This window comes from Halichoerus grypus, chromosome 3 (assembly GCF_964656455.1).
Source record: "Halichoerus grypus chromosome 3, mHalGry1.hap1.1, whole genome shotgun sequence".
Taxonomy (NCBI): Eukaryota; Metazoa; Chordata; class Mammalia; order Carnivora; family Phocidae; genus Halichoerus; species Halichoerus grypus.
The window spans coordinates 169,848,253-169,862,118 of NC_135714.1; the positions used below are offsets into that span (position 1 = coordinate 169,848,253).

The 13,866-nt window shown below is 48.6% G+C and overlaps 1 protein-coding gene across 5 annotated transcripts in view; it reads right to left on the bottom strand.

The window, feature by feature from the left end:
• Positions 1-3,296: 3,296 nt before the first annotated feature.
• Positions 3,297-13,866, bottom strand: part of IKBKB (inhibitor of nuclear factor kappa B kinase subunit beta) — a 59,260-nt gene continuing 48,690 nt past the window's right edge. For all 5 annotated transcript variants that reach the window (XM_078069573.1, XM_078069572.1, XM_036102303.2 and 2 more), the window contains 7 exons: positions 13,339-13,448; positions 12,173-12,222; positions 11,964-12,063; positions 11,608-11,755; positions 8,301-8,428; positions 5,471-5,561; positions 3,297-4,625 (listed from right to left, as the gene is read on the bottom strand). In XM_078069573.1, coding sequence (XP_077925699.1) covers positions 4,560-4,625; positions 5,471-5,561; positions 8,301-8,428; positions 11,608-11,755; positions 11,964-12,063; positions 12,173-12,222; positions 13,339-13,448 — 693 coding nt within the window. In that variant the 3' untranslated portion in view covers positions 3,297-4,559. The remainder of the gene's footprint in view (positions 4,626-5,470; positions 5,562-8,300; positions 8,429-11,607; positions 11,756-11,963; positions 12,064-12,172; positions 12,223-13,338; positions 13,449-13,866) is intronic.

Below are 13,866 nucleotides of genomic sequence, written 5' to 3' on the forward strand. Positions count from 1 at the left end.
GAGACCTTGTTACTGCTTAGCATCACTGCAAGTCCCGGTTCCTCACCTGTTCTTGTCTGACATCACTCCAGTGGGGCACTTCATTATAGCCTGATGTGCCTAGATGTTTAAGCTTCCTACCTGGTTTTCCTAGCAGGGGTGAGACACTTTTTTTCTGTGGTGTTTCTGGAATAGAGTGGTTATTGTTTAAAATTTTTCTGTGTTGCTAAGCTGCCCCCGTCCTGGCTCTTTGACTAGTGTAATGGGTTGAACAGTGGCCCTCCAAGAGGTATGTTCATGTCCTAATTCCCAGAACCTGTATTATCTTATATGGCAAAATATGTGATTAAAGATTTTGAGGAGTTATCCTAAAGTATAAGGATTGGCCCTAAATCCAACAATAAGTGTCCTTACAGAGACAGGAGAGATCTGACAAATAGGAGAGGAGGCAATATGACCACATATACAGAAACTGGACAGATGTAGCCATAAGCCAAGGATCACCTGGAGCCCCCAGAAGCTGGAAGAGGAAAGGAACATATCTCCCCCAGGAACTCTGGAGGAAATGCAATCATGCCAGCATCTTGATTTCTGATTTCTGGCCTCTAGAACTATGAGAGAATATGTTTGTGTTGTTTTAAGCCACCTGGTTTGTGGTAATTTGTTCCAGTTTGGCACTGAGAAGTGAAATGCTGCTATAAAGAATCCCTAAAAATGTGGAAGTGGCTTTGGAATTAGATAATGGATAGAGGCTAGAGGAGTTCTGAGAGTGTGATAGAAACAGCCTAGGTTGCCTTAAGCAGACTACTGGTATAAAAATGGACATTAGGGGAGCCTGGGTGGCTCAGTCAGTTAAGTGTCCAACTCTTGATTTCGGCTCAGGTCATGATCTCAGGGTCATGAGATCGAGCCCCGTGTTGGGCTCCATGCTCAGCACAGAGTCTGCTTAAGGTTCTCTCCCTCTCCCCCCAACCCCTGCTCATGTGCATGTGCTCTCTTAAAAAAAAAAAAAAAAAAAAGGACATTAAAGACGTTGATGAGGGCTCAGAAAGTGAGGAGCATGGTAGATAAAGCTTCTATCATCTCAGAGAATACATATATCATCATCGACAGAATGCTGGTAGAAATATGAACGTTACTTGGCTGAGCTGTGTTCTGCCATTATGTGGAAAGCAAAACTTGTAGGCAATGAACCTGGATGTTTAGCTGCTCAGATTTCCAAGCAACGTGTTGAAGGTGCAGCCTGATTTCTCCTTGCTGCTCACAGTAAAATGCAAAAGGAAGGACATGAAGGACTGTAAAACAAAAACAAAAACAAAAAACCAGCACTTGATGATTTTCAAGGTTTTCAGCCCATCCAGATTGCAAAAGATGCTAAAATTAAGAAATTCACTGTTGGAAAGGCATCCTCTGCAGAGTAGGACAACGGTGCAGCTGGACTATGTGTGTGACTCATAGACTCACTCAAGCATCTCAGCAGAAGCCAGGAATTGAGATGGGGTTGCCTAAGAAAGATCTGGGCTTTTTGTCTAATGGTATGTGGACTCTCAGAACATACACAGGAGTCCTGCAACATTTTTGAGAATATCACAAAAATCAGCTTGGACTGAAAGGGGCAGAGAGAGGATGAAAAGAGATGTCTGTTGGACTTCCAACTCTTCAGGCTGAGAATGGTTGGTAAGAGTCACTCAGCTGTAAACATATGCGCGCCTTCAAGGGAAAGTGGAATGATTCTGAGGGCATACATTTGGATACAATGACAGAGGCTGGAGGAGGACGCACAGAAACAGAGGCCGATGAGTCACTGTGGGCGCAAACTCGAGGCCTATGGAGCTGGCGTGGGCCCAGCGGGCAGAGCCTCAAGTGACAGAGAATGATTCTCAAGACTTGAAACCTAATGGAATTTGCCTAGCTGGATTTCAAGCTTGCTTAGGACTGGTGACTCCTTTATTCCTTTCAATCTCTTCCTTTTGGAACAGGAATATCTATTATATGCATATCTCACCATTGTATCTTGGAAGCAGGTAACTTGTTTTCTAGTTTCACAGGTCTACAGATGGAAGACTTTCGACCCAGGTGGTTCATGCCAAGTCTCCCCGAATGTGATGAGGATGATGAAATTCAGGACTTCTGAGCTGATGACATTTAGACTTTGGTCGTGGAGCTGGTTCTGTAATGGGTTGAGACTTCTGGGGATGTTGGGATGGGGTGAATGTATTTTACGTGTGGGATGAGCATGAATTCTGAGGGGCTAGATAGTAGACTGGAGTGGGTTAAATGGTGGCCCCCGCTGGAAGAAATGTCCACATCTTAAACTGCAGAATCTGTGAATATTGCCTTACGTGGCAAAACGTGATTAAATGAAGGGTCCTGAGACAAGGAGCTTATCCTGGATTATCCAGATCAGCCCTAAATTCAGTCACAACGGTTCTAATAATAGGCACACAGGGGAGATTTGACAGGCAGAAGACGAAATGGCAATATGACCATGGAAGCAGAGATGCAGCCACAAGGGATCACCTGGACTCCCCAGAAGCTAGAAGGAGCAAGGAAAAGAATCTCCCCTACAGTCTTCGGAGACAGCACTGTCCTGTCAGCACCCCGATTCCAGACTTCTGGCCTCCAGAACTGTGAGACCAGATTTCTGCTGTGTTAGGCCATGCAGTGGGTGGTGATTTGTTACAGCAGCCCTGGGAGTCTAATACCACTAGAGGGAGCAGGATCTTTAGTTGTGCCTGTTGGCTTCTCCCGGGCCCAGCTGGGGACAGATGAAGCAAAAGGAAAACCCAAGGAACTCACCACCACGTCACTGCTCAGGTCCAAGGTCTCCAGCTGCTCTTTGGCCTTCTACCTTTCAGCAACTTCTTATATTTGTTTATAAAAAATGCTGAAGGATTTTAGTTATACTTAAAGGGAGGACTGGGGAAAGTACATCTGCTTCTGTTCTTGGAAGCAGAAGTCCTACCTCGAGTTTTCACTTTTTAAAAAATCAATTAGCATATCCCAGTTACATTAGTCTTTTTAAACCATTGCTTTCGTGATGTCATTTTCTTGTTCAAAATTCTTCAGTGACTCCCGAGTGCCTATAAAATAAGCCCATAACCCTAATTAGCCCAACATTTATTCCCTCCCCAATCTGGCCCCATCCCAGCCTGTCTTTGTGGTATGATTTCCCACTATGCTCCTCACCAGTGTTTCCAAAATCATGCTGTATCCAACTCCAGCTCTTTGGGATGTTAATAAATGTTACACTCACATGGTGGGGGGAAAGGCTCTATTGTCCGTGTTCGGTAAACAGATTTACACAGTTAAGGCAGTTTATTATCACAGGACTCTCAGAAACTTTAATATGCCAGTGTACAATGTGAATCTCCAAGAGACAATTAAAGCATGAAGCATTTCCTAAACTTACTTGACCATGAAACCCGTTGTACTATTTCCATGGAAGCCAGTTTGTGAAACTCTTCTATTCCAACTTCCTTCTCTGACCAAACTCGCCTATTTGTGCTCATCTGAACTCGTCTTACTTTCCTGCTTTAATATACAGAAGTTTGGTGAAATGTCAAAGAAGCAGTGCTAGGGCTACACGGCACCATTTGATCCATGTGCTATTCAATTTCATGACATCTTCCATTAAGTTGGTTTTCGAGTTCCTAAGTCCTAACCATAAATATTGTAAAAATAGATTGTGGAACCCAGTACAAATGTTTGAGTTACGTTACAAAATATAGAAACTATTTTTTAAATAAATCAATTTAATAATACTGCTAGATGATATGAGAAGCAGGGGCCCCCCCCGTCCCGTCACCGGCCCCACACAGCTGTGTCTGAGCAAGTTCAGGTGTGGGCACGGCGGCTGGCAGATGTGGGGCTGACAGGTACGCTTTTCTTCTTTCCTTCTTCCCCACGATGACTCACTCCCAGGTGGTCTCTGGGACCCGAAGGAAGGAAGCGGCTCGTCTGCACTAGCTCTCACGAGTCACTCTGTGGCTGAAAGGGCTGTGGCGGGGAGAGCTAGTGTTCACCTACAACCTTGCCGAGGGGGCACAACCACCAAAGTCGTCGGTAAAAGGGAAATTTTAGCAGCAGTGAAATGAAAAGAGGAAGAGAAAGGATGGGGCCAGGCAAGTCTATGATTTAAAAGTCTGTTTGGTTCCGAATCCAGATGAAACACTAGCTGTGAGGACAGGTGGATCAGGGCCTCTGGAGATCAGGAAGGTCGGGAGAGGACAGGCTGACATCGAGTGTCCTTCACACTTTGTCCTGAAAGAGTCCCGTTAGACATTTGTCCAGTGGTCTGTGGGGCAAGTACCTTGAGCACTTTTTCAGAGCAGAGGAAGCAGCTCGTGCCTGGCATCAGTGTTTGCTGAGCCTCTGTGATGGAGGACTTCCAGTGTGCAGACAAGTTGCTGGTAGTGCCCACGGAGGGCCACACCCCTGGCACGTGGCCAATGTCTCAACTCATGGGGAAGTGACAAGATCTTTGGGTGCCGAAGACTTCTGGGACGTCATTAGAGCAGGGGCCACCGTGGGAGGACCTCAGGCCAGGCAGCCCCCTCAGGTCAAGGCCACCCACACAGTCAAGAGGCCTGTTCCAGGCTATTCTGCTCCTCTTCTTCCGTCTGTAACCAGCTCCAGTCTAGAGACTGAAAGTCAACAGGCACGTTAAAAATACAGCGGCCACCAATACACCTCAGGTTGTTTGTCTTCCTCAGGAGGCGACCAGTACAGTTCAGAAGGAAATTTAAATCCTCTCATTCACAGCAGTTTTGTTATTTTAGGCCACTCTTGGGCTAAAGCTACATTTTCAAAACCGTACACGAACTTTCCTTTGGCCTAGCATGAAGTCCCTCAGATGCTGTGACTATGGAAACTAGACGGGAAGTTTTAGTATGACCTGTGGCTCACAGCACTTGTTCATGCTCGCTGAGGGTAGGTGGTACCAAGAGCTAACCTCAGCTACCCATTTCCAACCCTACCAGACGAAATGGCCTGATAAGACTTCGTTTTCCTCTGGCAAGTGCAACTCAGCAGTGAAATGCTCCACATACACCCTTGTCAGGAGGAGGACGAACAGTGATGAAGAACAGAGAAAGCCCCAAACCAGAGACGGACACTCGAATAAATAAGAAGTGATTACAATTAGTAGTGGTATCCCGTCTGATTCCTCTGACAACTGAGAAGTTAGGGGGAGATTGGCAGGTCACTGTCTTGGCAGGAAAGGGCCTTTTAAAATCTGAGGAATGACTTAGGGTCCTCTCAGCAAGGTAAGCTTTGCCTTAAAATGTACCTGTGTCTTGACTCACTTTTCGTCAGCTTAGCTTCCCTTCAACGAGTACTACCTACTGCTATGAATAATAATAATATGTACTAGAAAAGCATAAGCATATACTGAGCCGGAGGACATGCTGGATTGCCTTTCCGTTTTCTTTTTCTGGTTTGCCATGGAAAGGACGGACATGGTATAGCTGGGATTCACACAGCCCATTACCCTCAAACTCTGGTCCTGTCCTCTGATGGTGTCTTGCATTGCATTTTCTAGCTGGGTGCAGAGAGTATGTGCTTCAGCCACCAGTTCTTCACTAAAGGAAAGGATCACAGTGTTAGAAAATGCTCCGCATGATTTTTCAGAGATAATACTACTGTTTAGAAAATATGCTACAGAGCCTTTGACAAGATTTTAAAAATTAAATTACAATTACTTTGATGCTGAGTGTCTTAAAGCACCATGTCCTGACTAGTAATCTCATTCATCTCGTTAAGCACTTTTCAGAAGCCCATACCCAGCCATAAATAAGCATTACCATTTCACACTGTGAAAAAGATCTCTTTTTCTTTTTTTTTCACTTAAGTTCTTACTTTATTCAGATCTCATTAGTTTTTACCTAATGCCTTTTTTTTATGTTATGTTAATCACCATACATTACATCATTAGTTTTTGATGTAGTGTTCCATGATTCATTGTTTGCGTATAACACCCAGTGCTCCATGCAGTATGTGCCCTCCTTAATACCCATCACCAGGCTAACCCATCCTCCCACCCCCCTCCCCTCTAGAACCCTCAGTTTGTTTCTCAGAGTCCATAGTCTCTCATGGTTCGTCTCCCCCCTCCGACCTCTCTTTTTAATAGAAAAGTTAGAAGTAAATGAGCGCTTTCTGACTTAACTAGATAGTTGAATTTAATTCTCTCCAAACTGCCAAAATCCAAAGATATCTCACAAATCACCTGTTTTCCAATTTTTGAAATAGAAAAAAAAAATTATATAGACCAAGTAATTTCACCATGTCCACAGTTCCTTGAGATCTGTGAAAAAGCAAATTCTAGGAGCTGGTTTGATTTAATCCACTCTCTCTTTTCTAGGATAAGAAATGCACATGTCCTTTCAAGAACCGCTGTGGGGAGAGAGGGGAGAGTACAACAAGCCGCTGTCCTAGTCCAACCTCAGCCTCATGACATGGACAGACAACCTCTCCCGGGACGACTTTTCTAGAGCTTCCAGGATATCACTGGAGGGACTATGCCCAATCCAAGAAGACAGTGCCCTGGAACTCTGCTCACCTTGCAAAGCATGACGCTCTGATGGAAGGAACACAGACCACATGTTTGCTCAGCCCCTTCCGCGTGGCTACTAACTAGTGTGAAGGCTCAGTGCCAGCTCCAGAGGGCAATGGAAGAGGCACAGGACCCGGTTACCGTCCTCAAGCTCACCGCAGGTTGGGCAGAGTTAAGAATCTAAGGCCACGTATGATTAAGTTCCACAACAGCAGAGGCTATGAACTCCCCAAGCACAGGAACAGGATTTTTAAAACAGCTTTACTGAGATATAATTTACAGACCCTAAAGTTCACCCATTTAAACTGTATAATTTGATAGTTTTAGTATACTTACAGAATTACACAATTTTTACAGTCTAGTTTTAAAACATTTTCATCATCTAAAAAGAAACCTTGTTTGTACCCATTATTAGCCCTTTCCCATCCCCCCTCCACCTGCCCTAGGCAATCAATCTATTTTTTTTTTAAAAGATTTTATTTGTTTGACAGAGAGAGAGAGAGACAGTGAGAGGGGGAACATAAGCAGGGGGAGTGGGAGAGGGAGAAGCAGGCTTCCTGCTAAGCAGGGAGCCCGATCCCAGGACCCTGGGATCATGACCTGAGCCGAAGGCAGACGCTTAATGACTGAGCCACCCAGGCGCCCCTCATTAATCTATTTTCTATGTCTGAAGACTGGGTCACGGGAATGATTTTAACCATCGCCAGTGCCTAAGGCCCAACACACAGAAGGTGCTGAAGAAACTTCGTGGGGCTGAACTAGAAACAACCCCCCCGCCCCGCCCCCGGTGGTCTAAGAAGAGAGAGCTCTGTGTGTGTGAGTGGTCAGGGCACTGGAGGAGGGGGAAACAGATGTGTCCTGCAGGTGGGAGGACCACCCAGGGCAGGACACTGGCCAGAGGTTCTGGAACTTCAGTGTGCATCAGCAACCAGCCCAGGCTTCTGAAAAGCTACCTGCTGGGCCCACCCCTGAGCAGCTGATTCAGCATCTGCATCTCTAACAAGTGCCCAGATGCTGCTGTTGTTGCTGGTCTGGATCAGACTTTCCGAACCACTGGGCGAGGCCAGGAGTTTGTACGGGAATAGGGGATCAGCCTGGAGAGTGGCTCCGAGGTGGCCTCAAATGTCTGAAAAGGCTCAGCGTGGATCCTCTAGGGGAGTGGGAAGCCACTACTAGTTACTGGCCAAGAAAATAACTTGATCCACTCGTATTCTGTGAAGACTCATTTGACCAGAAAGGGCTTGGAGGCGGTACTAGACAGGAAACAGGGAGGTGAAACGCCTTACAGAAAAGGCGGAGACGCTCTGCTCCCCACCTCGGTGGCAGTGGCCCAGGCGACAGGAGGGGAAAGCTAGGGAGGAGTGGGGGGTGAGGACAGGCAGGAGGAGGAAAACCGCAGCTTGGTAACTCAGAGTGGTGGGGGGTGAGAGGGACGAGGCAAGATGACCGAGGTGTGGCCAACAGGGCATTCCCTGTGGGGAATCTGGTTTTCAACAACAGGTGATGGCTGACGGGACTAGCACTTTCGATGTCCTCATCAAGCAATTCGTAATCCAACCCTCAGACCAAAAAAGTACTTAGCTAGCAAGTTACAAGGGACTTGGAGTAAAATACCACATCTGCAGAGCATATGAACCAACACAAAGAAAAACATGCACGAAATCACTAGACAGATGAAATGATCTCTCAATGATAAACATGCATTTCCATTCCCATGACCTCCCGATGCGCCCATGGCTGTCACGCCTGGCACTGAACAGTGACCCACCTTTTCTTGACAGCTTCGGGTAAGCTGTTGGGGGCAGCAGAAGGCTGAGACAACAGCTGACCCGAGTGACTGAGGCGAGAAGCATTCATGCTGTCTGGGCTTCCGCTGACAGGACCACGGACTTTGCTCTAAAGGACAAAACCAAAAGAAAGTCAATAGAATTTGGGAGAAAGGGACAATCCCAATTTTGTATTCACACCATGGTATTTTCTCATGAAACAACTGGTCACAAGACCAGGACATTGGCTATTCCTACAAATTTTTAGTCAACATCCCTACTCATGACCACAGTTTGCATTTTGGCTTGGAAAATCTTTCTGTGTCTATAGGTGTACTTTTTTTTTTTTAAGATTTTATTTATTTGACAGAGAGAGAGAGAGAGAGACACAGCACAAGCAGGGGGAGAGCAGCAGGCAGAGGGAGAGGGAGAAGCAGGCTCCCCGCTGAGCAGGGAGCCAGAAGTGGGGCTCGATCCCAGGACCCTGAGCCGAAGGCAGATGCTATAGGTGTACTTTTTGATAAAAGATTCTAAATTAGGGAGATTTGAGTACCTGTATTCATAGGCTTTATTCACTAGTTTGCTTAACAAACTCTAACAAGGAAATTAAGACAGAGATGGTTTCGCTTTTCCAAGCAGAAGACTTGAGACACACAAAAAGCTTGTAAGTGGCCTTCTGTGAACCGCATCATCTGTGGGATGGCCGGGAAGAAAACCAAGATGTTCTGACCGCCCCCAGCGGCCCGCTGGCTGCCGCAGCCACTCCAGCTCAGTCAAGAGGTTAAACCAGTGGCTCGGGCTCCAGGTGCCTGCCGCCCGCGGACATGACCCACTGTCAACCTTCTCGGCACCTCATGCCCCTCCCCTTTCCACGGCCCCAGCCAAGGGCTCTTCTGTTGGCCTCGCCATCTTCTCATGGACCCGGCTCCTGCGCTTGCCGCAGCCCATGTGACTTCAATCCCACTCAGCCTCGCAAGCTGGGGGACCCACCCTGGTTCCACATCCCTCCTTCCAGCTGAACATCAAGGTCCAGCTTTAACCAGTCAGCCCCCCCCCCCCACTTTTGCCCTGCTGCTCGTCACCCATGGAGAGACCCAGCCATCCTCCTCCTCCCCTCTGCCTGGGCCTGCGAGTGTGGCAGGAGGGCAGTCCTCCCACTGTCCTGTCCTGTGCAGCCAGGGCTCCGCGACTCCAGCACCTCTCGGGGGCAAGGTCTGTCCAAGCCTCAAATCCCTTCTCCAGCTGCCATGAGGGATTTCTCCAAAACCCAGATGTGATCAAACCATTCCCATGCTTAACTTCCTGCAACATGGAAGATAAAAACAAATTCTGTGGTGTTTTCTGTGCCTTCAAAACAAAGTGTGGCCTGTGTAAGCATGGCCCTCGCCTGCCTCCCCAGTTCATCCCACAGGACACCCTTTCCCCCACACCACAACACTCTGCGTGTAGCACCCAGAACGCACCCACTCTTTCCGGCCAAAGTCCTGTGCCTCTGACAGAGCAAAGTCTTCGCTCCTGAAGGTCATCTCCACCTATCCACCTAACTCCTACTCATTCTTCAGCTGAAGCAACACCTCCTTGTGAACGTTCCCTGTGCTTCCCTCCCCTCCAAGACTGAAGCGGGCGTAGCTCTTTGCATTCATGCTACAGCTCAGCTTCTAGCACTAAAGCTGCTGATTAACACTTCCTGCCCCCAAATTCACTTCCCTGCCCCTCACCAGATTATGAGCTCCTGGGTTGGGCACCATGCTTCTTTCCTCCTTTACCTCCAGTTTTCATCACATTCCTAGGCTCCTGGGCACATGGTCAGTGCTCAATAAATGTCACATGAATGCAGATGGTGGATCAGGCCATCCCTGGGAATACCTCAACTTCCCTCTCCTTCCTCAATCTTCTCTCCTTGTCATCTCTCCTTTTTTCTTTTCTTCCTTTCTTACAGGAGGAAATGTCACCCACCCCTTCCCAAGGCCGATCCTTCCATGCATGCTCATCATGCTGATACCCCATTGTTCTCAGGACTTAGAGACTCAACTGTCTCTTGCCTCTCTGATTCTGTGAATCTCCCAGTACACTGTCTCCTTCTGCTTGGCCTACAAATCTGCTCCAGTCCATGATCTTAAAAACAACACCCTTGCATCCTGCTTCCACCTTAGGCAACTATCTTCCCATTCTCCTCTTTGCTCTTTAACACTATCAGTAACTCAATCGCTCTTCATCCCAGGCAAGCTCTCTGCAGCCTGCACAGTGTGGTCTCTTTCCCTTCAGCTCTGGCTTCCATGGCCTTTACCTGGCTCTTCTCCCTCTCTGTCTTAGGCTCTTTTTTGTGTCCTGTTTTCTCTCTGAGCAACATGCAGCAAAATCTCAGCTACAGTAAGACAGTGGGGGGGGGCACCTGTGTGGCTCAGATGGTTAAGCATCTGCCTTCGGCTCAGGTCATGATCTCCAGGTCCTGGGATTGAGTCCTGTGTCGGGCTCCCAGCTCAGCGGGGCGTCTGCTTCTCCCTCTGCCTGCCGCCCCCCGCCCCCCAGCTTGTGCACACTCTGTCTCTCTCCCTCTCAAGTGAATAAACAAAATCTACAGTAAGACAGTGGGCAAGAAAGTGCGGGTGACAATACTAAGCAGTGCAGACCCGGATGAGGATCAACCAGGTCATGCAGACATGCCCTGTAGTGGACTGCATGAAGGTCCCCCCAAAAGATCCACCATGTCCTAACTCCAGGAAACTGGGAATGTGACCTTAGTGGAAAAAGGGTCTTCACAGATGCAGTTAAGGATCCTGAGAGGAGATCAGGATCTCCCCGAGAGGGGACCCAAATCCAATGGCAAGGGTACTTATACGAGACACCGAGGAGACAGACACAGAGAAGAAGGCCTTGTGAAGACACAGGCAGACACTGGAGTGATGCGGCCACAAGCCAAGGAATGCCTGGGGCCACCAGAAGGTGGAAGAAGCAAGGAGGGATTCTCCCCTAGAGCTTGCAGAGGGAGCCCAGCCCCGCCAACACCTTGGTTTCAGACGTCCGGCCTCCAGAACCGTGACAGAGTAACTCTGTGGTGGTACCTCACTACAGTAGCCACAGGAAACGCATGCAGGCAGAAGTAAGAACACCTGGCGCAGGCCTGACTCCGCCCCTCCCGCCCATGCCCGGTCCCGGAGGAGGGCAATGGGAACGCAGCGGCAGCAGCTGAGTGCTCGGTCCGTGGCTCTGTGGTCTCCCTTGGAGGGTAGTGACAGCAGCACAGAGGTGGAAAGGCCCCGAGAAGCTGGCGAGCTGAGGGATGAGGGCCTGGCCGTGGGGCTCACTCACACAAGCAATCTTCAGGAGATTCCAGAGCTCCTTCTGCCGCTTCTCCTGAAGCCGGACAACGGTCTTCTCATCTTCGTTCATTAAACTCACCACCTCTTCCACTTTGGGCAACAATTCCAGGGCCTTCTGCTTGCAAACCACAGTTTTACTGTAAAGAGTAAACGTGACAAGCTCCAGTGGCATTGGGGTTAGAAAAAGCAGGAGAACATAATCCCTGGGAATTATGAATCCAACAGCAGCTGCAGATAAATTTTCTCCAGGCTAAGCAAGTCAGAGGGGACTGAGAAAATGACCTCACGTGTGGCCTCGCTGCTTCTCTGAACTCCACCCTCGGGAAGGGAAGTCAGGGCGTATACCTGAGCTGCGTGTAAATCACTCGCACTTTCTTCTCAAAGCCTTGGATGGCCTGGAGGAGCAGCCGGACCATCTCCTGACTGTCGCCATCCGTTCGCTGGTCTGGAGAGAGGGACGGAGCCGCACAGTTCCTCAAGGCAGCTGACAGAGAGCGCCTACACCGCACACTGACAAAACAAGGCCCCCGCCACACACAGAAAGCCCGACATACCTCTGGGTTTTTCCCGAAGTCTCCTGTAAAGCTCCCTCGCCTGCTCTTCTCTGAAACATACGAAGGAGAAGCTCTGTCAAGATGTGAGGTCAAATAAGCACATGTGAAACACTGGTTAGTTAATTTCTGCCAGTACAATTACTGACTTTTAGAAGCAAGACTGGCATTGTCTTGATTGGGGAAAAGTATTACCCCTGGAGACATCATAGGTGATGCCTACAACAAGGAAATGATGGCCCTCGTCATCAAACCTGAACCATCTCTAAGGTTTAATGAAAGTCTCAAGGAAGCGCGTTTCTCCTCTGTCTCTCAGAATTTCCTCTCCACGCAGCTTCTGTAATAACGACCCCAGTACCATCACTGGGCCTAAGCCCTTGAAAACTCAAGCCCAGGGGCAATGCAATCTCCTATCCCTTTCTGGCCTCCACACAGTGAAATTGGCTGACATTTTCAGAGGTGACTTTCATTTGAAAATGAAAGAGAATAAAGGGTTAAATAATTTAAGAAAATATAGAATCCGGATCATCAGATTTCTGGTATTTGAGCTGCTGGTCCTGAGAACCCTAGTAAAGGCATTAGAGGACCCAGCTGAGCCCAAGCCAGAGCTCCTGTGAGTCTAATGCAGCTCGCCTGCTTCCCTCCCACCTGCCCCCTGGGAGCTCCACGTGATTCCCTTCAGGTAGGACGGTGTTGCCGGGACACCTTATCACCTCCTAGAGCCGAGGCCAAATTCCTGATAAAGACTCAAATGAACAGTTTCTGGGTTCAAACTCTCAAGACCTGGCAGGCTCCTTCTCTGTTGTACTTTCTGCTCTTCGAACCACGCCTGGATCAGGCCGGGCTGCACGAACAGTGACGTCTGATACTGTGGCGAAGGCTGCTTCCATCACAGCCTGTAAGTTTATGAACTCATGCTCTATCTGAATCATCTGAATTGACCTTCACAACTCTGTGAGGTCAGACAGTTCTGCTCGCCGCTGATCGTCCCTTGCTCATCTCTGGAACTCCCCTGGAACATGCCAAGATGCTTCACCAGGGGGTCATGCTCTACAGAATGGTCTCACGGAGCTGCCATAAACACACTCGAACCCTTGGATGATCGCAACCCCTGTGCAGAAGCTTGTCTGACGCGTGTGCAGGTTGCCTGCTGCCCGGCTGCTACTCACAGGTCGTCCAGCGTGCCCCCCTGCTTCCGCCCCATCGGGCTCCTCTGCAGGTCCACTATGTCAGTCTGCAGCGCCATCATCCGCTCCACCAGGTGCTTCACTTCGTTCTCCTAAGGAAAAAGCTGTGCTAATGTCAACTGACGTAACAAGAGCCTTCTGAGGCGCGAGATTTGGGGGGGAACACCCTCCAAATGCACTGAAGACTCTCAAAAGATTGGCTAGAAGGGATACAGACTTTGGAGTCAGATGGCCTGGGTCTGGAGCCCAGGTCTATCACTTTCTAGCTGTGTGACCCATGGGCAAATCACCTAACCCCTGAGCTGTAGTTTCTTGACTTTTAGAAGCAAGACTGGCATTGTCTTGATTGGGGAATGTTTCATGAAACCATGAAACAGGCTTCTAAAGGGGCCACTTTAGGGGTTAGATAAGATACAGCATGTAAAGTACCCGGCAGGGTGCCTGGCATAGAGAAGATGCCCAACATGCATCCCTTTCTCTTCCCTTACTTTGTCCATCCCACGTGGGAGG